The sequence below is a fragment of the Acipenser ruthenus genome, chromosome 27 (assembly GCF_902713425.1).
Source record: "Acipenser ruthenus chromosome 27, fAciRut3.2 maternal haplotype, whole genome shotgun sequence".
Lineage (NCBI taxonomy): Eukaryota > Metazoa > Chordata > Actinopteri > Acipenseriformes > Acipenseridae > Acipenser > Acipenser ruthenus.
The window spans coordinates 19,641,531-19,667,474 of record NC_081215.1 but is presented as its reverse complement, the minus strand read 5'-3'; the positions used below and the strand labels follow the sequence as shown (position 1 = coordinate 19,667,474).

The 25,944-nt window shown below is 37.7% G+C and overlaps 1 protein-coding gene across 10 annotated transcripts in view; it reads right to left on the bottom strand.

The window, feature by feature from the left end:
* LOC117432044 (pleckstrin homology domain-containing family A member 7-like) overlaps nucleotides 1-20,993 on the bottom strand; it is a 113,216-nt gene extending 92,223 nt beyond the window's left edge. For 5 of the 10 annotated variants that reach the window (XM_059001801.1, XM_059001800.1, XM_059001805.1 and 2 more), the window contains exons 1-3: nucleotides 20,782-20,993; nucleotides 20,607-20,683; nucleotides 20,408-20,465 (exon numbers count right to left, since the gene is read on the bottom strand). In XM_059001801.1, the coding sequence (XP_058857784.1) occupies nucleotides 20,408-20,465; nucleotides 20,607-20,683; nucleotides 20,782-20,864 (218 nt within the window). In that variant the 5' untranslated portion in view covers nucleotides 20,865-20,993. The remainder of the gene's footprint in view (nucleotides 1-20,407; nucleotides 20,466-20,606; nucleotides 20,684-20,781) is intronic. The other 5 variants (XM_059001803.1, XM_034053459.3, XM_059001806.1 and 2 more) reach the window with 1 other exon arrangement.
* Between the last annotated feature and the right edge of the window lie 4,951 nt (nucleotides 20,994-25,944).

The following is a 25,944-nucleotide window of genomic DNA, read 5'->3' as shown; positions in this document are numbered from 1 at the left end:
AACTGTACTGAGCCAGTGCGCATCCATGTAAGTAATGAAATGCAATTACAGAAGCAACATTTCCAGTATTGTGTATCTGTAGTCTGTTCCTTTCTAAACCAGTTACTGACAAATATATTATTTTTGTTAATAAGAACTGTAATGTTTTTCAGTGGTCAAGATAATGTTCTAAATACTGTATTACTTTTTTCAGTGTTCTCCAATGTTAAAGAGTAGCTTCAAATGTCATGACATGGGGTGTTTGCAATCATTCCGAGTGGTTCTGGATTCCGTTGCTCCAGTATGTAACTAGAATGAGAACGTCTGTTCAGTGCCCAGGGTTCTCCAGGCAAGCTCAAAGCTAGTTAAAGGCAGATTCAGAGAAACATACTATGAACTCAGAAGCACTCAGAATGCCCGCCACTAGGCACATTCTGCTTTTAGAAGTATTTGTCAAGTTGGTTGTTGGTTCTCCACAGAGCATCATTACTTCACGATCTGGGATATGAGAGACATTTCCAGGCTCTGTCCCCAGAGCAATAGAATAATTGTACCTGCTAGAGATAATGGCACGGCGAGCCAACACTTCTTTTATGAAACCAGATTTAAAATATTAAAATATTTCTGCAGCTGAAGCCAACCCCATTAATCTTTGTGAAAAATAAAGTAGATTTGTTTTGCCAGGTAGGCCGCATAGGATTCAGATTATGCTGGAGAAATACAGAAGCTCTGCTAATAATCACGCTACTGCTGTAGAGGGTCAGTTAATTCCTCTTAAAGCTACAAGTTACAAGTAACTGAAAAAAACCCAACTTAATTTAAAACTGAACTTTAACCAAACCTGAATCCAGCATACCTTCAAGTTTCCAAAGGCCTTCTGTTAATGGGGTAGTGCCACACACGGTTTAAGTGTCAGCTGTACAGGTCTTTCCTGTAGAGTGTGACCTTTGTGGAATGTAAACAGCTTGCTAAGTGAAGGTGTGGCTGAAGTACAATGCACATTATAGTAAACAGACATTAATATACAACTTATAGAAGAAAGGTGACGACTTTTCAACCTATATAACCTATAAAAGGAAACGTAAAACGCATGCTTAACCCTTTCAAGGTCCCACCTTATCTTTGCTCTGTATGTTGACATAAATCCTTTCAAGACTGAAAGAATCAATCCACAGGAATTTGGGGGGGGGGGGGGATTTTACAGTACTAGGGAATGCACCTGGATTGCATCAAACACAGATTTTTTGTGGTATTCCCTGGATGACTACCGAAAGGTGGTCACATGCAATAATGGATGTAGCGTGTTGAATGTTCCAATAAAATCCAGCTGTGGCTTATCCCTGCGGGGTGTAGGCTGATCAAATCAACTAGTCAAGTAGATAAACAATTCTGCTTGCGCCTTCATACATTATACCCTATTATAATCCTAAATATAATTTTATAACATTCAGATTGATGCAAATCAAGCAGATACTGTTTTGCTTCTCAAAATGTGTCCTCCGATTTGTCTTGCATAACCTATGTGTGTTACAAAACAGCTCTCAAATCCTCATACAGTTTTGAGATTTTCTTGGCTTCATCTGGAATAATCAAAATTAAGGGTTGCCTACCGGTATTTTCACAAACATTAAAGTATTAAAGGGCACATAAGAACCCATGTGTTGCTACAATGGTTTACGTAAGGTGTGTGTATTAAATTTTATTTTTTTTACATTTTGACCACTTTTTTAAACTGCATTCCCTGCCTTAAGATGGCTTCCCATGTACCCGCATGGACCTCTCAGAACTACATTTCCCATCATCCTCCTGCTCACTGGTAAATCCATCATTTACCATATGTGAGCAGGAGGATGATGGGAAATTTAGTTCTGAGAGGTCCATGCAGGTACATGGGAAGCCATCTTGAGGCAGGGAATGCAATTTAAAAAGTTTAAAAAATGGTCAATGTCAAAAAAAATAAAACATTTAAATAATACACACACCTTACGTACACAGTTGTAGCAACACATGGGAACATGTAACAATAAAATAAAACAGTACATCAACAGCTGAAGGAGCTGGACTGAATGCATCACACTTTTATCCACAAACGTATGTCTTTAGACTTCATGAGCATCCTCCTACAGTTAACAAGACTTTTATAAGTTATAATAAATATGTAATCGAATACAATTGCATTCATTTTCTCTTCTTGTTCCTTTGTTTTATACAGCGTTACATCATTTCAAAAAAGCAACAGGTCAAACAATGGATAATCCCTGTAGAACCATCTGTGTCCCTAAGGTAAGCCGGACACCAATGAGCTACTGCAGTTTTTCTGAATGTGGTTGCATTATTAATCTGCTGTATACAACAAACACACAGGGTCAGTAGTTATGTTGCTGAAGATACAGAATGCCTTTGTATAACCTCAGAATTGGCCTTGAGAAGTAAATCCCAGTTCTGCAGAAATAAAAATCACTGCTGGCCAATTTTCACAGTGAAGCAAGGTGAGTGAATTCTTTGGGGTCTTTTCGATTGCTCTTTTCAGTGGTTGATCCAAATACCTCTGTTAAATGTTTAATACAGGGCCCTATGCAATATGGTTCTGAAAACCAAATGACTATTTCTACTTGTAAAATTATATACAAAAATTGCCAGGCAGGATCCTATTTTAATGATTTAAAAGATGCCGGTATTTAAATCTGTCAATGTTTATATTGACTGAAGAGACACCTGTATGTTTAAGAACATAAATCCAGTATTATGAACCATATTCAAAATGTCATATTTAGACTTACACACATTGCTCTCTCTCTGTTTTGGCATAGTTATATGGTTTGAAGACCGATGTAAAGTTGTACAATCTTAAGTTATTTAAAAGTTTGCAGTACTAGAAATATTCATTTATCTGATGGCGTTTATTCACAACAGTGTGAAGTCAGAATACACCAAGCTGGGCTGAAACAATATATATTATGAATTCAAATGTAAAGGAACACTTTTTTTCCAACCAGATAAGTGATTCTGAACATGTACAGTATCCATTAAAAAAATGTTTTAATGTACCATTTGACCGGTATGGACCAGTACCTCCATATTTATCCCAAGACTGATGCGCTCAATCAGTGCTACACCATGTACTTACCTTATCACCAAAAAAAACCAAAAACCTACCTGTCGTACAGTATACACACACACCTTAACAATAATACTTTTAAAACCTCCTAATACAGTATAGCTGTAGTAACAGCTTTATACAATTTATTTTCATGGATAATCAGGGAATTGCGTTTTTTTTTTGCTCTTATGTGCAGTCTTGATATGTAAAAACTGGCATTACCTTGTTGCAAGCATAGCACTGGAGCATGATGCAATACATTGTAAGCAGCATAGTCTTGACCTGAGCATACTTCAACACAACGTTGAGCACCTTGGCTCCTCGGCTTTACATGATTTACTTAAACAGATTTTAGAACAGAACGATCCCATAAAGCGGTTTACAATATCAAAAGCAATAACAACGAAGCATCAATCGCAGCCTATAAAAGGCTAAAATGTTATTGATTGTTCATAGAGACTTACCTCAACCCCTTTACAGTAGCAGGATACCTCTTCTTTTTCTCTATTCTAGCTAGCCCCTGTTTGTAATTAGGTTTTGGTCTTCTCAGGCACCTCCAAACAAGGCAGCTCCAACAGCTCCCTATTCTATGCCTGCCGCAGCGTCTGCTTCGTCTTCCTGAGGTTTTTCTTTTTGGCCGTCTCTCTGAAGACTGTTCCATTCTGTACAGCGTACATGACTATGGTCATCTTGGGTGAGAATGCTAATTTATTCACTGAAGATCCTGGGTTAAATATCACAAGTCACACTGTGACTAATGGAATGTCTACAATGTCCCAGTACAAGCCAAACCCACCCACTGTACGCGCGTATCAATACTGCCTTTGTGTTTTTTTTTTGTTTTTTTTTTATTGTTTTGTCTTGTCATCTCCCTGTTGGTTTGATTAGAAAATTAAATGTGTTGCATCCATCAAGATATAAAGGATATTAAATATAACCATTTATTCATATTGAAGGAAAATAATAACACCATCTCATACCACCTTTCAAATTTCTACTAAGGGATTTAAATGATGAACGCTCTTTTTCATCAAAATGTCCTTTATCATTAGGCTACAGCTCTTTTAATATCATTTCAAAAGGATCAACATTAAGACAGTAAGAGTTGACTTTATCAGGACCAATAACCTGGCAAAAGAAAGTATCCAAAGAAAAAAAGTGCTGCCACTGCAAACACGCCTGTTTTACCATTCTAGGTATTACAGGATTACAGTAGTGTTCGTTATTACAAATTATTTTCAGTCTGGACGGTGAAACAGTTTAAAGTGTACACATGTTGGAAGCAATTTCACCCTCTGGATGAAACAAACAATGAAGCGTGACATTATCTGAAAGCATGGCTTGCAAAAAGAGTTTTTTAGTGTTGTACCAAACACCTTATTTAAAATGAAGATACACAATTACTACAACTTGTGTTTCTTTTAAAAAACTTGAGTGATGAAAAAAAACATAACAATAAAATCCAAGGATTGGAATGGAAAGGAGAGTTGCTCCAATACCCCCGCCCCCCCACCCCCATAAGATCGTCCCCTCCTTGCAGACCTCTGACATTATTGCTTTTGCTCTGTTGACAAACTATGAGGACTTCAAGAGCACCAACACCCATCACGAAGAAATCATTTCCATGACGTTTTGACTATATTTTCATGTCTGCTCGGAACCCCCATTGGTAACCAAAGAGAACAAAAGTGCTTGATAGGTTAAGACTTTAAATCATTTCCATGCGTCAGAATTGAAAATGTTTTTTCTTCTTTTGTTCTTAGTGTTACAGAGCTTGGAAACTAAAACTGTGAATCCTCTTCAGAGGCCCTTTCCTATTGTTGTTATATTGCAGACAACTTCCTTCCATAGAGGAAATTATTAACCAGGCATGGCAAAGCAATCTGCTATCAAGATTGAGCAAATGCTTTTTAATTGTCCAGCCTGTAACACACATCTGAATGACGGAGAAGAAACCGCAAACAACTGGCCGATACATCACTTTGTGTCATCGTCACAACTTACAGTAACAGCCTGCCAAATGAGCATAGAATAAGTTTGCAAAGTAAATTAGTCAAATCACCCATTTCTCTTGCAGAATGAATAAAACCAGTTGATGCATCTGCTGTGCTGGTGGCTCAGCAGAACGTGAGCGAAGCTGAAGACTGGTTTAGTGCAAGCCTTCTTAACAGGTCACCTGAAATCCCTTTTTTTTCCTACAGGTATTGAGGTAAATATGGAAAGACCTTGAGGGATTAACCCCTTGGTGCCCAAATATTACTTTTTAATTTCATTGCAGGACACCATCATTGGGGTGAACTACTGTATTTCATCATTCCCAGGCCTACTGCGGAGCTGTATTTTTGATTTGGTAGGCAACATTATTATTATTATTATTATTTATTTCTTAGCAGACGCCCTTATCCAGGGCGACTTACAATTGTTACAAGATATCACATTATACATTATTTCACATTATTTTTTTTACATACAATTACCCATTTATACAGTTGGGTTTTTACTGGAGCAATCTAGGTAAAGTACCTTGCTCAAGGGTACAACAGCAGTGTCCCCCCACTGGGGATTGAACCCACGACCCTCCGGTCAAGAGTCCAGAGCCCTAACCACTGCTCCACACTGCTGCCCAATTTCATACGTATAGGCCATCAACTACCTTTAAATGTGATGCTTAAAAATGACTTTTTGGTTGAAAAATCAAAAGGGAAACATTACTAAAGGTTTTCTATAACCTAAAAGATTATTCATTCCCATTGTAATTTGCACTGCACAAAGCAATTGCATGATTAATGCTACTCATTTGAATATGGCAACACTGTGGATTCAACAACTTAAACATGTCTGTTTTATACAATTTGCCTTTGTGTAAAACTGCAATCATGCAAAGCAATATACAGTATATCTTTATAAAAGCTCTATGGAGGTAAATATTTGTACTCTTAATACACGTAGAACTGCAACAGTTTAAGTACTGTAGTGCATTTGAGATATGCTTCCATTGAATCTCCATTTTCTAAGGAATACGTTAGATTACAGTACACAGGGGCAACAAATTGCAATGAATTACTAGTCTTGTAAAAAAAACACACAGGTTCAACAATCAGTTAAGGGTTTGATCAAATACCTTTAAAAACAGACAGTTTAAATAGTAAGTCTTGGGTCTGGCATACTCTGATCAAACAAGATCTCAATCAAATACAAAGGTATGAGCACATAGATCTGATCAAGTAAATACTGCATGGGACTTCTTCAATGTCTGTCAGCTTGTATCAGTTAGGGGTAATACCAAGTCCTTTATCAGTATGCCACTTAGTTTCCAGAATTTACTTCCACTTTAACTCAAGTGAAGACAAGGCATCTGCCACAACACTATTTATTATTATTATTATTATTATTATTATTATTAATTTATTTCTTAGCAGACGCCCTTATCAAGGGCAACTTACAATTGTTACAAGATATTTACACTTTTTTTTTTTTTTTTTTACACATTATTTTTTACATATAATTACCCATTTATACAGTTGGGTTTTTACTGGAGCAATCTAGGTAAAGTGCCTTGTTCAAGGGTACAGCAGCAGTGTCCCCCACTTGGGATTGAACCCACAACCCTCCGGTCAAGAGTCCAGAGCCCTAACCACTACTCCACACTGCTGCCCTTTAGTTCCTGTTATATATTATCTGAAACAAAAACACATTTATATAAAGAAAGATTTTTTTTGTTCCATTTTAAAACAGAAATAAATCATTTAATATAAATTATATAGACGTCACAATAAGTGCATTCCCTAGAATATTTCCATGTTGACAAAACAAGTTATTAAAATCAGATGTCCTGTAACATACATATGCATGGATAAAAGTGCCTGGGATCTGCAAAAAAATACAGGAGAAAAAGGAGGAGGAGGAGGAGATGGACATTTTTACCTTCCTTCGGCAGCTTACTTCTCTTAATGTAGGACAGGTATTTACTTTTTTTCTACATTTCACGTAAGAGTGTTGGGAACTACAAATTAAATGTGGAATGGTGCTTTTGGCTGATTTACTTCTGCTGCGCCAATACCCTGAAAACACGTGTACTATCCGTGCTGTATAGATAGTCACTGGCAGTTCTCGCGCTTCGCTGTAACTTGGCGTGAGGAACTACCGTTCCTCTCAATTGCTAAAGCTGACCTCTGCATAGAGTCCTGGATATAGGCTGTAGATCTGCAGCCTTATGTATAGACTGTTATGTCAATAAGAGGTAAGCAAATATCTGTTGAAAGTTATTGCCTCTTTAAATCACATGTACTGTAATTACTCAGTGCTCTCCTTCCTTCTGCCTCCGCTCTGTGGGAATAGTGACAAATGCAAATTCCGTTCCTTAAAATAGGCCCCTGCTTACAAGAACAAAACATGCAATCAGGACATAGACAAAGGTAAGTGCACATGAAAATGGCTGCATGGGATAACAATTTAAAATGCTGGGGGTTCAAATTTGGAACTACATATTCCATTACTTTAACTGTGTTTAATAACCACTATTTAAAAAGGACAGTTTGACAACATGTTGCTGCTGTAATCAATAAAGTTAGACACATTAAAATATATAGTATTTTCTGTTCTTAAGAGGAAAAGAATGATTTTGTAAGACACATTTTCATTGATTTAGCCACATTGCACAAATAACAATAATCCACTAAAAGTACTATAAAGTTCATAAGAGAGCCCTGACAGCGAACAAAGGCTTTCAGAAGGTGAAGGACAGTAAAAAAAGATAGAAATCTACACAGTCTGCAAGTTCTGTTCATTCAAACAGGAGGCGATACAGTGCCTTGTCAAGTCCTGTAAAAACTTGTTCCATTTGCTAAAAGTGGTTAAGATAAGACTGCTTGGTCGCAGGGAGTCCTAGGCAAGTTAAATTTCATACCAAGATTGGCCCCTTGTGGTTTTCACAACCTGTTCTGCACAATTCACATAATCCCAGTCATTGCATACAGACAAGATTCGAGTCACGACAAACAAAAAATATGCATGTTTTGAACAACAAACTTATATGTGTTCAAGTCAGACAGGCTTTTATTAGGTTACCTAAAACACAAGAAATTGAAGTGGCTTACTTTTCTCAAACCAATACTTATCACATTCACTTCTACTGTCAATAAGTATTACGTTTTCACAGTGCAGTAATGTCAGACAACAAAAAATGTTGCTAAGCTACGAACAGTAGTCATGATATACGCCAACTGCTTTTCCATGCAGTCTCATATTGATGTCAGGATTGTATCCACCTTGACAATGTTTATGATGTAAATAAACTATGTCGGAAAGCCCAATGCACTGGGGACATGCATGACTGGCAGAGTGATTTATGCTTCCATTACGAAGATTAAACGCATGTCATTCAAAATTGACTTTATCTGTTAATCAGCAAAGATAAGAATCTGCAACAACAAACACAGCGTAACTGTGCAGTATATACTTACAACAGTTCAACAGAACCTCACAGCAAAAATTAGTGGAAACAAAAACTTGACCAAAGACAGCTTGGCGCCGGTTCCTACTGTACCGTAGATAAAACAATTCTCCTGAATATTAGTATAAAAATAAATGCATACCACAGTATTCATATACATACACTTCTGAATGCAATTATTTCTTTATTAAAATGTTGCACTTGCCCAACTTCCTAAAACACATCTCCTGCAATGCTTGTTAATACAAAATAATGGTGCAAATGACATTTAGGCAGTAAAGACCTGCAATAATAAACACATGACTTAAATTTGGTTTTAACATAAACCACATATTGGTAAGGTACTGTAGAAAGAGCCAGAGCCGATTGTGGCTTCTCATGTCTGACCGGAAACATACCTGCACATCGTTAACACATGCAGGTCAAGGCATGGCCCTGATGCAGGCATAACAAAAACAAACACAAAAAAACACCTTGTTCCTCTCTAGAAAGTGAGCCTGCGGACGTCTAAAACCCTTATGTTGAGTTGGTTGTCCCAGAACAGCCAGGAGAAATGCTTGCTGGAGTTACTTCTACAAGTCCTTGACCATTTTTGCGAGAAGAAATAACAAACAAACAAAAGTGAGGAGTTTGAAATTCTTTAGGTCGTCTATATTTTCTTGAATTTCACTCTCATTTTCTAACGTGGTTCCTGTTGAGAATCATTTTACAGGTTTAATATCCTTTTTCAGCCTCTGGGTCCGCTTCTGAAATGACTACTCAAAGTGTGCTGCTGTTATTTCTGTCCCCTCAGATAATCTCTACAGAAATGCATGTCTTCTCTTTTACCTTCACTATTTGTAATTTGGGCCTTTATAAAATGTGTATTGTCTTCAGATTTGAATTACTCAATGTCATAAGAAGCGAACCCAAAGCCAATTTTTTCTTTTTTTTTTTCTTCTGGCAAACCGAACAGACAGAAATCCAGATCTGGTTTCTATTGGTACCTGATAAAGCGCCTCATAACAGGTTCTTTTCAGCCCTTGTTTGGTGGCAAAGTTTAAACAGACTGAATGAGCTACTATGAAACACACATTTGTCTAAAATGTTCTCTTTACAATATGCCCCCTAAATGTTTTTTCCAAGTAATTCATGGTGAATCTAAAACCAGACAACCACTTCAGATAATGATTTCTAATACTGCTTTTTTTAAGCAAGCAGGTTAGTCATTCTTCTACCTACATTAGCGGAGATAAAACCACTAAAGACGCTTTTTGAAGAACTATCAGGAATTGTGATGTAGGCAAGGGGCAGAGTATTATTAGACACAGGGCAGAAAATTAAGTAATTGCTATTGCAACATGTTTAACTGACTCATCGCCTGCATCATTCAGTCAAGGCAACATTCTTCCCTCTCCATATACAATGGTGGTCAATCTTTTTCCACATTTCTAATTTGTTCTCCAAGCTACTGTACAGAACTGCTTTGAGATTCTTGAATTGTCCAGTTATCCCTCACGACAGCGAATGTTACATTTCCATTGGTTGTACATTGAATGACTCAACATATGAAACTGACCTGTGGGTGGACTAAGTCTGTTGGGATAGCCCGGGAAATGCCAGTATTTTTATACAGCGAGGTTAAAATGTAAACAGAGTGTTGCAAATGTTAGAGAGGGCGTTCATCTCACTTTGACTGTTTGTAACAATGAGGTCTACTGCAAACAGCAGGAAAGTAAGCCATTCTTTGTCTGAGAAATTGGAGACTCTAGCAGCTTTAAGTGAGAAGCTGAAAGTTAACAACTGCACTATTACCATAAACTTTCGAATATCTATATGGGGCTCAGATCAGCGGGAAGAATGGATGTTAAATCAGCCAACCATTGTCTCCTCGAATGACATTGAAATGCAACTAAATCCTGTATTTTGGACCTTGTCGACACTGCAACAGGACCATCATAGCCTTGTTTACATGTGTATCCCGAAACTGTCTTTGGTAAGCAAAACCATTCATTTTCATCTGAATATTAAAATACGTTTTCCTATTTAGAGTACAGTAAGCAGGCAGATGCGGTTTTCTGCTTTCCTTGCAGACACTTTTTCAGAAGTGGATGAGGGTGGCACTAGACAGTACTCAACAATAGGACACGACTACTCCATTGTGGACCTGAAGCCAACAGGTGGAAGTGCTCTGGCATCACAAAGAACATTAAAATTTGGTCTCAAAATACTGCTGTTCTGTGTTGAATAAAGTGACATTATAGCTACCTGATATTTTAAAATATACAATGTTCAACCCAAGGATAATGCTGACCTCAAACTGGAATTTCAATTATAGCTGTGATTTCAACATGAAATAGCACTTCGTTACAGTTTGTCTGCTAGATATCAGCACTCAGGATAACTGGAATCTATCACAGTTCTGAATGAATACATACACAAAACAGAACTTACCCCCCAGGGCTACAGACCAAAGAACATTTTTCAGTTGGGATAAATGAAAGTGAATTTGATTATACCAACCAGGGCCTAGTCAACAATCCCGCTATTGTGCAGACTGAAACACATTTCCAGCAACCTGCTGTACAAGAAACAAGCTGTTGTCACAGTACTGCCATGTGTGGCTTGGTACTTTGCAATCCCTAAAAAGCATTTGGTTTACCTAAACCTACTTTCTTTTAGTGTTACTAAAGTTTTATATATTACAAAGCAGGCAAAAATCTATTGCATATACACTTTTTTAATTCCATTTGTCTCACTACAATAACCACAAGATACTGACTAAAATGTGTGTGTGCCAGCAAAAGAAAAATAAAACAAAAACAATGTATAATTTAAGTTTGAAATCAACAACTTCCGGAAAACACAAACAAGGGCACAAGGATAGCTCAGTTTCACATCTGTTCAAACACCATGTTGCGGTTTTGTATCAAATGGAGATTTATTATTTCATAGAATATATGTTACAGTACATGAACATGTAAGCAGATTCTCTGAAGCCCTCAGGCAACGTGCATCTACTAGGAACTCTTGTCAGTTGTTTTTTGTATCCTAATATACTTTCAAAACTTACCAAATACAGTCATCCAACATTACAATTGCTTTGAAATTTGAATTTTTACTCTGAATATAAGACGACTACAGAAAATGTGTTCTAGTAAAAGGCCCTTCATATTTACATCTCTATTCAAGGACATCCTAAAACCTCTTGTGGCTTTCAAGCACATGAAATAGTCAAGGCTGCTGTCAAACAAGGCACTGGTAGCAATCTCTGTATATTTTTAAAAACCAATTAACATTTCTCAAGGACCCCTATGCAGTTGAGTGAACTAATTTTCTCTTGTATTTATTGGTAAGTTTTAATATAGGATTACTGAGTTTTTTTTTTATTTTTTTTATTAGAGAGCTTGTAGGTTGTTATTATCATTCTTGTGCTTGGTACCATGCATCACAGACAGTACAGTATACAGGTAGCTCTATTACAGCATCATGTTGCCAAACCAAAATCTAATTTTATTTCACCTTGCTTGACAATTGTGTTTTGCTGTTGCTAGACTTAGCAAAGCACTGTTTTTGGAAGCCCAGGTAAAAGAACGAAGAGGCAGCAATATGCATGGCTGACACACTTGCAGCATGATATACTATAGTCTAAAAATGATCACTCACAATCGATGTAGATTTGTGAATTACAAGTGTATTCACACAGTGCATGTAATTTAACCAGTAGGTAGCTGCATTTGTCATTATGCCAAGTCATTTGCTCTGGCGCAGTACAATGCACAGGTAAAGACAACACTGCTTTTAAAACATTTGTACTGGTGTTGCTCTATGACACTTACCAAACTACTGTATCCTTGTAAAGTCCTGGTACTGACCTTGAATAACAACGTCATTTCATCTTCATGCCAAACTGTCTATTCACATTAAGGTTTACTATCCAAAGAATTGAAACCTACTGTATTTGCAAGAGTAGCTCACCATGTAATGCACAGACCTTCAAAATACACACAGAGTCTTTGAATCCAAGTCTGAAAGCAAGAGCTGGAATCAAACCAGAAATGTACTGTAGAAAACAAATGTACAGACGTTTCTGTGCAGTGGACGCCTATCCAGAAACATGAAGCAGAGCAAGAGCATAAACTTCACCTACATACAGTAATCCGCCGCGTATCCGCCCGTCACATATCTGCGCTAACCGTTTATCTGCCATGATCAACCTCTTCAGCAACGTTAGTTTATTACTGAACAAAGAAGATTAGTTCAGAGAATGTAGATCCTACCAAAGTTTTCGTACACTGTGTTGTATGTGCTCCGTGCACTGCCATTGCTGGTAGTGTCACGTGAGCTGTTCAGTGTGTTGATAAGTAAATAAATCCTGTTCAATGTGGGGCGTATCAACTTCAACCTCCGTCTCGATCTCCTGTCTGTCACTCAGCAGCAAATCCACACACTCACATGGCTACTCTGTCACAAGCATTAATACCCTGGATCTTTCTAAACAAGGTATTTAGGGGAGCTCCCTAATAAAAGCTGATGCTAAAAACAATAATTGTGTGAATATAGTAATTGTTACAGCTGTGTATAATGGTATTTAAAATAGGACTCATTCATCCGACTTTTTACATATCCGCCCTGACAAAATAGGTGTAATAATGATGACAAAACATACCATTATTTTTGGTATTATTATTTTATTTATGAAGTTAAAGCTTGCTCAAAATAAATAAAATAAATAAAATAAATAAAATAAATAAAATAAATACTTTGAGGAAAGAGAGGGGTAACTTGGTTTAAATACTTAAGTACATTAAGCTAACATTTAAACTGAAGAGGGGTTGACAGAACCCCATACTAAGATGCGGTACTGTGCAAGTCCTTTCTGATGTTTTGGCCTTCTCCACACCTCTCTTCCTCATGTTTCATTTCTTTCTCCTCCTGCCTATTTTCATACTCCCTTTCTCTGTAATCTGTCAAAGTAAAGAAAAAAAAAACACTCAGTGTACGGTCTATTCATAGAAGTACACTTTAAGACAGTGTGGTATATTCAACTGATCCACAGCTACAGATCAAAAACCACCACTGTTTCAATAATTAATAAAAAGGTACCAAGGTTATGAAAATCAAACACCTAACAATGCATGTTAGCCCCTGGTTATTTCTATTAGGGGGGAATTTAGATCAATTGAATAGACCCCAGTACTTGTAGTGAAACAAGAAAAAATATCTAATTCACCTAGCCAAGGTCTATATGTTATATAAGGTTGGAATCAGTGGATTTTCAAAGATCTTAAATGAGCAGGTAAAACCGAAACACAAATAAAAAGAGCACATGCATGTACTACTGTAGGCTACACCTGAAGGTCCAACTTATGGTTTATGATTAACTTTAAAACTCAAAACCTGTTAATTGTTAACCTGTACTGATGAACCCTGCTACAGCAGAACCCTGTAAAGATTCAGTCAAAATACAGTACTTCCTCTTGCCCACAGCCCAGGGTACCACACTGAAAGAGAACTGCCCGTTGTTATTATAGCATGGCTTGTTTTGAAATGACTGAAGTACAGTTTCATTTTTCTTTAACAAGTGGTAGTTCAAACCCGGACCTGCTCTGTCCTTGGCTCTGCCAGTGTTTATTTCAGCGCTGCGCTGGGCCCACAATCCCTAACTGTTCCGCAAACTGACAAAAGAGACAATGTTCCTCGTCAGAATGCAGGATCAAAACAGGAAGCTCAAACCAGTTTACTGCAACAAATCAGATATTATTTTAGCAGCTCTGACATTTATCCCTTCATGTATCTCTGTGCCTCACTGTTGTGGTTAAGGCATTTAAAACACAACCACCAGCAGGCCGCACAATACTCCCGTTCATGCCGCAGCCTATAAAAGTGTCCGTGGCAACACGTTTTTTAAATTATTCTCACTGCCCTTTATAACGCACCATTGCCATGTTAAAATCATCTTCATTCTTTGCAGCTGTCACCAGACTGCATAATTGTTCTTGGTGCCATGTACCGGCAGCCTTATACAGTAAATTGAAGTCCCGCAAAGCCATAAATTCAAGAACAACTTAATAACTAATTATTCTGTACCACTGAGCAGCTTGTGTGCACTGATAACAGTGCCCTGAAGACAACTAATTGAATGAGCCTTTCATTTCATATTACTGAAGATCTATGGATTGGGTTCCAAGTTGGACCACACATGTATAGATCCAGTTACTAGACAAAGTGGATTTATTTGTGGACAAGAAACCACAACCTTTTCATTTTAATAGTTGACTTGTTTTATAAAAAAAAAAATAAAAAAAAAAGTTCTATCAACATAACATTTATGATTGTATCCATGTGATCTACAGGAACTCCACAAACATAACACTGAAGTTTTGTCAAAATGCTTGATTACCTTTTAAGATTTTTGACTGAGTGTTAATCACCCCCCTATAAAGCTGTGAAACCAACCAGGCATCTGGGCACTGTGTCAGGTTGAGAACAGCAACAGCTCACATGCCTTGCATCCATAATGTTCAACCTAAGGCAGTGTTCAGTTTCACACTACATTCCTCCACATATTTCAGCCTTCTGTGCTTTTAACTGTTTAAATAACCATCACCATTTAAGATCATTAAAAAGATAGTGAAGACATATACATTGAAAGTTATATGAAACTATAATGTTTCAATGTACTGTTTAATTGAAAAACAAGCTTAAAGCATACTGTGCATCCTTCTAATCTACACTGCAATGTACATTAAGCAGTACTATGACATTTATTAGAAAAGAAAGCCAGGGTTTATTTTCTGAGCCAGATTAAAGCCAGACTATTCATAAAAGTCCAAAGGCTACATGCTTCGAGGCCTCTTCAGTGTAAAAGCTCTAATGACGCTTCTTTGAAAATGGCTGCCTGTATGTCATGGGTGATTCGAGATCGGGCAGTAATGTTTTGGTTCGCCTTTTCTCAGCAGTCAGTCACGTTGCTGTTTGTGTACTCGGATAGTCACGTCTTTTGTTGGTGATTTTAATACATGCATCACTGCACTGTACGCAGGCTATTTGAGAAGCAGAAAATTGTTTGAAAAGTACGCCGTAAATTCAAAGGAATAAGGTATTTGCTTTAGTGAGCATTTCCACCAACATCACCAATCTTAAACACTATCAAACAAACAGACAGGTACAGCAAGAAATGTTGAAAAATCACACCTACTGTAACAATGATGTGCCCTTTCACTGATAAATGCAGACTCTCCGGGCTATAAAATAGAAGCAGGTTTAAACAATCGCACAATGCAATAAGGTTTGAACAGAGGTCCACACACACACACAAAAAAGCATCCTGAGCTACAAATTCAAGTGAGGAATGTGTTGCCTGCAGCCAGAGATGAATGAGCAATGAAAGATCAATACATTGCTTTCACAGTGTTGCAAATGTGACAACAAAAGATACGTGATCATGTTTCATTCCCGTATTCGCCCAGCCATATTTTAGTCTGCTGTTAATTGCCTGCAGAAGGCAATTGCAAAGGATTGCAACACAAAGGGGCAGAGATTCAATCACAAAATACAGCGCCCACAATACCGCCCATCAGCTTTAAAACACACTGTCCAGAGGTACAGTGGCTTTTACATTGGGGGATCTTTAGCACTTATGAAGGCATTTTTATTAATGGGTGTTTTTCCATGTGTGAAGGTTTGATTAAAATAGCACAATTTTTAAACAGGAGCTTACAATTGCGCTGTGTTTTCCGACTGAATTCTCGCCTAAGGCGCAGATCCATACAGTAAATGAACCTGACAGGAATTGGCAGGGTGAGGTGATCAATGTTGACCAATCACTGGGTGTCCTGCCAAGTTCCCTCTCTGTATCACCTGATAAAATACAGACCAAGAAAGTAAACACCAACACCCATCCTTATGTAAATACCACAGCAGGTTTAATCCATTCTCAGCAGAGGCCAGACAGCAGTTAGGCCTATCCCTTAGCTAATAAAACCAGAACCAATACACTGAACTCTATTTAGAATAACCAATCACATGCCAGAAATAAATGTCACGACAGACACTAGCGAGAGAAAAAAAATTATAAAAAAAGCAATACTATACAAATAAATGTAAATAGAAATAACATGCTATGGGCATATAGATCAACTCATTTTGTTTTATCAAAGTAAGCACATTTCTTAACTAATAACACTGCCAAGTGTGAGCCAGCCCCAGAGAAAGAGAAATGCGAACAGCACATGCACAGATTTCAACTTTCCAGGGAGCACATGACTTGCTTCTCCAGTTCAGCCAGTCACTGTACCCTACTGTAACACTGCAGGAAAATGGGAACAGAGTACATTTACTCCTGAATAGGACACTGCTCAAAACTATTTGGGATGCAGATGCTGCAATCTGCTGGGAACGAGTCATTTAAAACACTGCAAAACTGTGACCGGAATCAAAGCAGGGTCTTTGATTTCTGCAGGGAACCATTGCTAATTCCCACCATTACAGAAACAAAACAAGCACATTAAATTGGTATAGAGCTTTACCAGGAAAGTTAAACAAGTATCTTGATTTCTTACTCATACTTGAAATGATCACACATACAGTAATGAGAGCTCATAAGTCACACACAGACACTACCTGCTTATACCACATTTTGTTCATTATGTCAACCAGGGAGAAAAAATTCAGCCATAGTGAATTCTAAACTATATTATACTGCAAGTCTTGGGCTCATTGGATCTGATCAGTAGCAAAAAACACTTATAAATCTGTAGTTTAATACACTATGATGGTAACAAATTCAATTCATAAATGTAAACTTTATGTTAAAATGTTAAATAAAGTTATCTGCATTCTTCCCCTAGCGACTTCAGTAAAGAACAGCTACGGCAACGGTGGCCTGTAGGAATACTTTCTTTACATGAATATATCGTATCGTAACAGGAGGTACGTATCATTTGTACTGTGATACAAGACCAAAAGCATGACACCAAACGGTTCTTGAATAAAGAATAAGTGTGTTTTATAGTTAGTTTGAATACATACCCTCCCTATCTTACTTATTTTTTGTTTCTTTAATTAAATAGTCGTTAAACAACTCTTTTGATTTTATTATCCATCATAAAAGTAGTTAATCGGGACCATCACATCTACAGTATTGTGATACAGTACATATCGTATCACAACCTGCATGTCGTGATATGTACCATATCATAACATTAGTGAACGATGACACAGCTACTAGCTTGTAGCCAAAACAGATGAAAACAAATGGCAAGCTTTAGATATTTTGCAGTTAGAAAAAAGGTTTCAATTGAATTTCTACTGTTCTTTTCAAACATTTTCTGTAGCCTACAAACAGCGTTTATTTGTAACAATATGACTCAATATATTAAAACACATACACACACACACACTCTCTCCTGTTCACACTTTAACTTATGCTATATTGAAAGACATTGCTTGTTTTTAAACTCCAGGTTTTGAAACAAAACAAGGTCTGATATTGATAAAAGCCCCTCATATTCCAAGACCACCCAGAGCAACTTGAGAACTGAGGCCATTCTGTAGCCATGCTGGATAATTGGAGGACCTCTTTAGTCACACTAAAATTATGGGCGTTAAAGACTTGTACTGGGAAGCTGAACAGGAAATATTATATATGTTAACAGGCAGAAACTCAAACTTTGTGGTCCAGTACACAATGGTCTGAACACTGTACAGTCTGAGAAATGCCAGCCCCTCCATAACACATCACAATTATAAAATAAATACAGCTCCTGAATTGTGTTCTCACAACATTGCAGTATATTATATCTACACAAGGTACTGTGGTAGTTACTGTAACTTGCCCTGTAATTGTTAAATGTAAGAACAATGGACATAGTATATAGTGTGTTCTGCAAACAGTGAATTGTAGCATCTTGAAATAAATCTTTATGAACCATTACTGTATCTATTTACACGCCATTCTGGGAAAATAAATGTGTCCCGATGTTATCAGATAAACTGTCTAATAATTAAAACACTTTAAGTTACCAATTGTAAATTACTGTGGTTTATAAAGAAAATAAAAAGCAATAAAAAAAAGCACCACCTAACAGCGTTCATCTGTTGTGCTAGTGCAGCTTCGTTAGGCTTGCTACAGTAAAACACATCAGCAGAGAGGCATACATATTGCAACACAAGGGCAAAGAGTGCTGGCATATAGCAAGCCTGGCTGTTTCATTACTCTTTAGAACTAAGGTTTCCAGTTGGCTTCATTTTGACAGGTCTGACAATAAGCTTACCTTCACTGAAAACTCAACTCAATGTGTGACATTTTTAACATGTATGGCTGTAACAATACTTTAAAAAGTGAGATGCTACGTGGATAGGAAAAGAGCTCTGCGTCAATCTGACCAGATCTTCGTCAGTCAAGGGACACAGACCCTAGAACAGCCCCTCTCTAGCAGCGTCTGTCACATTGGATTGTAGTTACAAACTCGACTGCGTATAAATGTGGTAGATCTTGCCCTGCCTTCATTAGGCACAAGGGTCCTTGAGGGTGTAAGCTCACAACGCTAACTATTGGGTTATGTGGTTCTGATGCATCCCTCGCGACAGCTCTGGTATACATTATCCCATACATAATGTCATTGGCGGTTGTCTTCGAATTGAAAGGGAACGTTAGGTTACTTGCTGTAACCCTGGTTCCCTGCAAGAGAAGACGACCACCAACCAGCGAGGTCGCATCAGTCGCCCTCAGGGGTTCGATGGAAAAAGATAAATGCCTTCCTCAGGATGACGGTTTTAATCCCTCGGTGGGCAGGACTGAGTGCGTCATCCCAGGACGGGTCCTATCGGCAGCTCTGGTCTAGAGAGCTCAGCAATTACCTACCCAATGGGCAGGCATAATGTCGTTGGTGGTCGTCTTCTCTTTCAGGGAAAAATGGTTAAGGCATGTAACCTAATGTTTTCAGCCGGAGATACAATCGCCTGAAGGTAAGCCTCTCATTATGTGACAGTTTTCATAGCTTAGGTTTCGTTTTGAATTGATTGCTCCGTCATTACTACGTATGTAATTGAACAAAACATTAACTGTTCTCAGGTTTTACAACTTAAAACAAAGATAGGACTGAGCATTAAATTTCAACAATATAATCTAGTTATAGTTTTAACATGGTAATGTACTTTGTTTAGTAGTTTTGTTTGGTTTTGTGTTTAATAGAATACAAAAGATCAAATACAAACACTGTTAATTTACAATATGGAATGTATACCGACAACATAGATTTCAATCTTTGAATGCAAATACTGTTGCATCCACAGTTTGAACTACTGTTGTCCAGACTTTAAGCTCACATACAGAGCAACCAAAACAAAACAGGTTTTCTTTTTCAGCAGTAAAGTTCAATGCATGCATGCCACAGCCCGATGTATAAACACTAGAAAGCATACCCACAACAAGAACAAAACAACTTGGATGACAACCTGTTGATGCCAACGACATAACTATCTTACAGCTGGAGCACAACACAAAACGAAACGACACATACACATAACAGCTGACTAGGACAGTCTATAACGTACATAACTATTTGTTTGAGCTTTCTTATAGATTTGTATCCAGTTACAAATGTACTATTTCTAGGAGAAATGTGTGCAATCGAAAATGAAATGCATTTAGAATGGACAGCAACTAACCAGGCCCTTATGCATTGCTTCGTTTGGAACACATGACTATGGTACGGTACATGTCCAGTGATTGATTCGATGCAAGCAAGGGCCAAAGTTAAAAGGCAATTGACAAACAAACCATCTGTAGACAACGAACTTGACTTTTTTTTTTTTTAACTGACTTTCCATTGCATATATTAGTACCACAGCGCACAACAAAAAAGTATACCGAATATGTAAATGACACTCACTTTATAAAATAGCTTGCTCCTTCATCTGTAAAGCCTTCCTCCCAGCCCCGCGGGAGGTCTGGAGATTAGTGGAAAAGAAAACAGAAAAAAGTGTAGAGTCAAACAGTCGAAGCAAAAACGCTGAAAACCTTGCAGAACATTAAAAGAAAACTTTAATGTAAAAGTTACAAAGTTTCTGCCTTTTAGAAATAAAACGTACCTGACCGTATCATATGCCCAGAGTTGACAGGTTCACCGCTACGAGGATGTAACCAAGTAGTATGGTGAGTTTCATCGCTGGAAAGAAAACAATACACCTGTTACTCAGCAAGTACGCCAAGCAAACTTCTCAAAACAGCGATGACAAGCCCAGATTCATTAAACTGGCCCCTTACTTGACAAAAAAGACCCTGCCGTCTTCACAGACTCCATAGGACCAGTGTTCAGGTAAAGTATCCCGCCCTAGCGGAGCCGCCATGATCCCGGTTTGAAGTACTATTTCATTCTCTCTCTGGAGTCTCCAGGGATCCCGAGGCTCAATAATCACCAGCAGGGCTCTTCGGCTCTTAAAGGGACAGGCCACCGTCGGCAAAAACAGTCTTTGAGCTTTATTATGTTGCCGACAAAAAATAGCGTGCAGAAAAAAGGTTGTATTGGGTTCCTGGTATGCACTACACAACGAAGCCCTATTGTTACCATGTATTTTAATGATAATGCAATTAATGCTGTAACAAAGTATTTGGATGTTTTTGAAGACATTTCTTTTTCAAGCGTATATTTATACACCCACAGAAATACTGGATGATTAAAATGTAGATAAGGCATTTTGTTTGCAGCGTCAGGGCACCATGGGAAATAATACCAGGCTAACTCCCACAGCGGTGTGCTGCGCGTGCGGCATATATGCCAACAGTCCCTATCTGGTCGGGACAGTCCCGATTTCCTAGCAAATGTCCCGCGTCCCGATGCATAGAAAAATCATTTATTTGGCACAGCAGAGTTAGTGAAAACCACACGCTCTGCGCTTCGTGCGGCTGACACATCTGCTGATCACTAATGTAAGAACGGTTAATTATGTATATTTTTACTGTAATGATGGTCGTGTCGTGTTGAGTGGGGGGGGGGGGGGGGGGGGGGGGGGGGGGGGGGGGGGGGGGGGATACGTCTATTATATGATAATGACCCCCCCGAGACGACCGTCCCGCTGAACAGTTTCCAAATGCTGGCAAGTATGGTGCAGGTATGTTCCTGTCAAATAGCACCTTACATACTTTCGACCGGTCATGTCATGCATTAGCGACACTCTTCTATATCAAAAATTGGAACCCAGTATTTGCTTCCAATCGTGCATAGTGTTTAGCAGTACAGTTGTTACTTAATAGTACAGTTATGGCCAAAAGTTTTGCATCACTTAGAATGTTAGGGTTGAGACATAATAAAATAAAAACTATATGAACATAATTTAGATATTTTATTTAACATTGCGTAATCAAAGAAACTACAAAATGATATCGCAAAAGTCTAGCAGAAGCCATAACAGTAGTACAGTATTTCATGTTAGATTTCAAAATGTCACATTTTTAAAATTTGTATCAGTCTTTGTTAAGTATATGGAAGACTACAAAGTGGCATTTAATTCAATATGTTAATATAACATTATTCGGCAGGTTTCATGCGACTTTATGAAGCAACATTTGTTAATTCTATAGGGTGATGCAAAACTCGTGGCCATAGATGTGTAGATGAATGTAGTCATGTTTGCAAAGCTACAGTTTAAGAATTTACAATTAGAATAGGTCTTACTGCTGGTGTAGAAATCTTATACGTGCATAGTTTTGATACCAAGCTTTAAAAAGAAGACATTGAAAAAGACTTCCAGTCAAAATGCTTGTCATTGAGTTTATTAAGTTTCTTTTAGTATTTGTAAAAAGTAAAACTGGTAGTGGGTTCCTGAAATGAGGTAATTTGTAGCTAAGATCCCTAGCATTAGCAGCAGCATTTTAAAGGAAACTTTAATTCAAATGTAAAAACTGTTCTGTGACCTCCACCAACACCTTTTCTATCAATTGATTTCATTACACTGTACATCTTAAATAGTTCTGTTTGTAATTGCAGGGGTGGAATTAAGACTATTGAGAGCAGTTTCACCCATTCCATGTTGTACTACAAGCTTGATTAGCCATCACAGTGTAGAGATAACAAGCACAGGTGTGTTGTTAAAACAGATGTGTCCAATCACGGTCCAGGAGGGCCATTCCACACCAGGTTTAACAGGTAAAATTAGATCATTAACTACTTCAGGGTCTGGATGGAGGTTTAATTGGTGCAATTACACACTTTAGAACAAAGGCCAGGAGTGAAATGGCCCTAAAGGACTGTGATTGTCTGCCCTTGTATTAAACTCTTACTAAAACCAGGACTGGATCACACTGTTATGCAAAGGGAGTCCTAATTCCATCCTGGCAATTATGTTTATAATTCCTGGAGGGCAGAAGTTCAAGTGGAAATAACACAACGGGGCTCCTGTCTCAGTAATATCTGAGTTTGCACAAGCAAATCCTCTTCATTCTGCACCCTAATGAATTTCTACAGTCAATTCATAGTTGTTTGTAGAGAAGTAGTAGACATATTAGCCAAGGTTTTAAAATCCCATACACTTATTAAACATCTGTGCTTTATTTAATGAAAGCACCTCATACAGTATCCTGATATGGAGCAACTGGTTGCCATCCTGAAGTGAACCTCATTTATTAAATGAAATATGCTGATAGTTAAGGCTGAGGGATTTCACAGATAGAAACATCCCATTTCCACCTCCATATCCGATTAAGTAGAGCTCAGTGGTCTTATTGGAAGTCTTTTTCAGAATCCATAATGCGACAGACAGCTCAAAAGGGCAGACAGGATTAAGCACCCATCGTGTTATATTTGATAAGCCCAGGAAAATGACAAAAATGACAGGCACTGGAGAACCACTGGCAGATCTGCCCCCAGTTAGGCAATCAGAAGTCATCATCTCAAGCAACGTGACAGGGAGCCGTATTTAGAGCTAAATATACCTAACAATAACAGGACATCTGTCAGAAAACTGCAAAATAAAGGAGAACGTTGCTTGAAGTGAATAGGTTTCATTAAAAGTGCAGTTTACCATTCTACATATGTAGTAGCTTCCATGGAAACACCACTCTATTGCATCGACTTCTTGCAGATTGTGCCCCTTCTGATTGAAGCTACACTCTTAAAAAAAAAAAAGCATGACAGTGAGTGAGATTGGTCTTTTGCCACAACTGTCAATTTAAAATAAGAGCTGTCAGTATGTAAAAATGTAAGTTTGACATACATGCATGCATGCATGCATACACACATACGTACATGCATGCATACATACGTACATACATACATACATACATACATACAGCTACAGCCAAAAGTTTTTCATCACCCTACAGAATGAACTCATTTTGCTTCATAAAGTCAAATGAAACCTGCTGAATAATGTTACGTTAACATATTGAATTACATACCGCTTGGTAGGTTTCCATATAGTTAATGAAAAACTGACATTTAAAAATTTGACATTTCGAAATCTAACATGAAATACTCTACCACTGTTATAGCTTCCGATAGACTTTTGCGACATGATGTTAAATAAAATATCTAAATTCTGTTCATATAGTTTTTTTGTTTTTTTTTAATGATGTCTCAATACTAAAATTCTAGGTGATGCAAAACTTTTGGCCATAGCTGTACATACATATGAGACAGACAGATGCCTCTATATATACTTGCAGTACCCCTCACATTCTGATCCTCTCTTTAACTAAAGAATATACACACCGCTGCTGAAGAAGACCCTTCACTATTCTACACTGGAACTTGTCCAGTGTGGACACCACAAAAATGGAATTTAGCTACTTTTGTTGTTTTTCTTCTAAAAAGCTTAAGCTTCTAATAGCCCCCTCTGTCAGAGTTACAATGAAGAAATACATTGATGTTTTTTCTTATTGGTTTTCTTTTGCCACAGTGATTCCCGGAAGACTCCACACGATTCCTCTGCTTAACCGTATTATAGCAATACAGGTCATCCTGCACTGTGTGAATGAAAATGTAGGGCAATGAAAAACTGATAAGACTTACACTGCTGTTTCTGAAACACAGCTAGCAGGAGCTGGCAGTATTTCACTGGTGGGAGAAGAACCTGTATCCTAGAAACCACAGAATCACAGCATTTTAATTTCCACTGCAGCAGTTTCATTCATGAAGCCTTTTAGTTTCAGAAAGTTTATATCGTCATGTTTCAAAACACACGTCAACCTTAAAGTCTTTAAATAAATGGTTAAATAAAGGTTTTGTGAATAAGGCTGGCTGTGACCATGTTTTAATTGTACTGATATGTAATGCACATTCTGTAGCATGTTTATAATTCTGTTTATAATTTCGTGGAGGGCAGAAGTCCAAGTGCAAAGAGCTTCTCTCTCCATTGTATCAGAATATGCAAATGCAAATCCTACTCACCTTACACCCCAATACATTTCTGCAGTCAATTCACAGTTAATTGCATTGAAATGATTATAATGCCGTATGTTATTACAGTAGTTAAACTATGAAACTTTACACATAAACACATCCCAGTGCATAAGAAAAATTTCCATCCATAGTACACTATAGACTCTACAATAATGCTTCCTCAGCACCTGAGGTAACAACCCAATTTCCAGTTGTCATCTAGTAATTTCACCAGGAGGGTGAGTGATGTCTCAAAGTGGATGCACTTTCCAAGGAGAAAAAACAATTTCATAGGCTGCTATTGACCTTTTTAGCAAGTGGTCCTTGGCTCCCCTTGGTATGTAGAATCCATTTGTAATAACATTTGTGGCTTTTCAAGAGGGAACATCAATAATGTGCAGAAGTTATTCTACTTCTTTGAAAATAAATCCTGGGCTTTATTTTCTTACAAGATTGTCCTACTAGTGCAAAGCTAATCATTGCGCTTATTGCAGCGACTCGACACATTCAGAGTAATATTAACATTTGCATGATAAACTAATACAGTATAACCGTAAAGATGAATTCATGTAGATAAAGGGGTTTAATGAGTCTCTGAGAAACTTTTAGGCCTATTTCATACAAATGTAATACTGTATAAATTGAATCCAAGGAAATCGTAAGATAATTTATACATTATATTTGAAATAGGTACTTATTTATTCTATGATATTAAATATTGTTTTTTACTATTTTAACATTCCATCTTTTCCAAGTAAGCCAATAGCTTTTCCTCCATAGTTTGAATCCTGGTAACAGTAACCCGGAAAAGTCCAGCTCTGTTAAATCTGATCCTGGCCAGTTGCTCCCAGTGGGCTGGAAGAAGTTAAGGGGGTCGAGGTGTTGACCCCCAGGGAGTTCTGTTGTCACCAGTCATAAACCACGGTGGGAAGAACACTCTGACCAACACAATTCAGTTTAACATCATATATCTCCCTCTAGGCTTCCTACACATTATCCATTGTTAAGTTTTCTGGCAGGTAAAGGTCAATGAGCGATTCTTATAATATCGC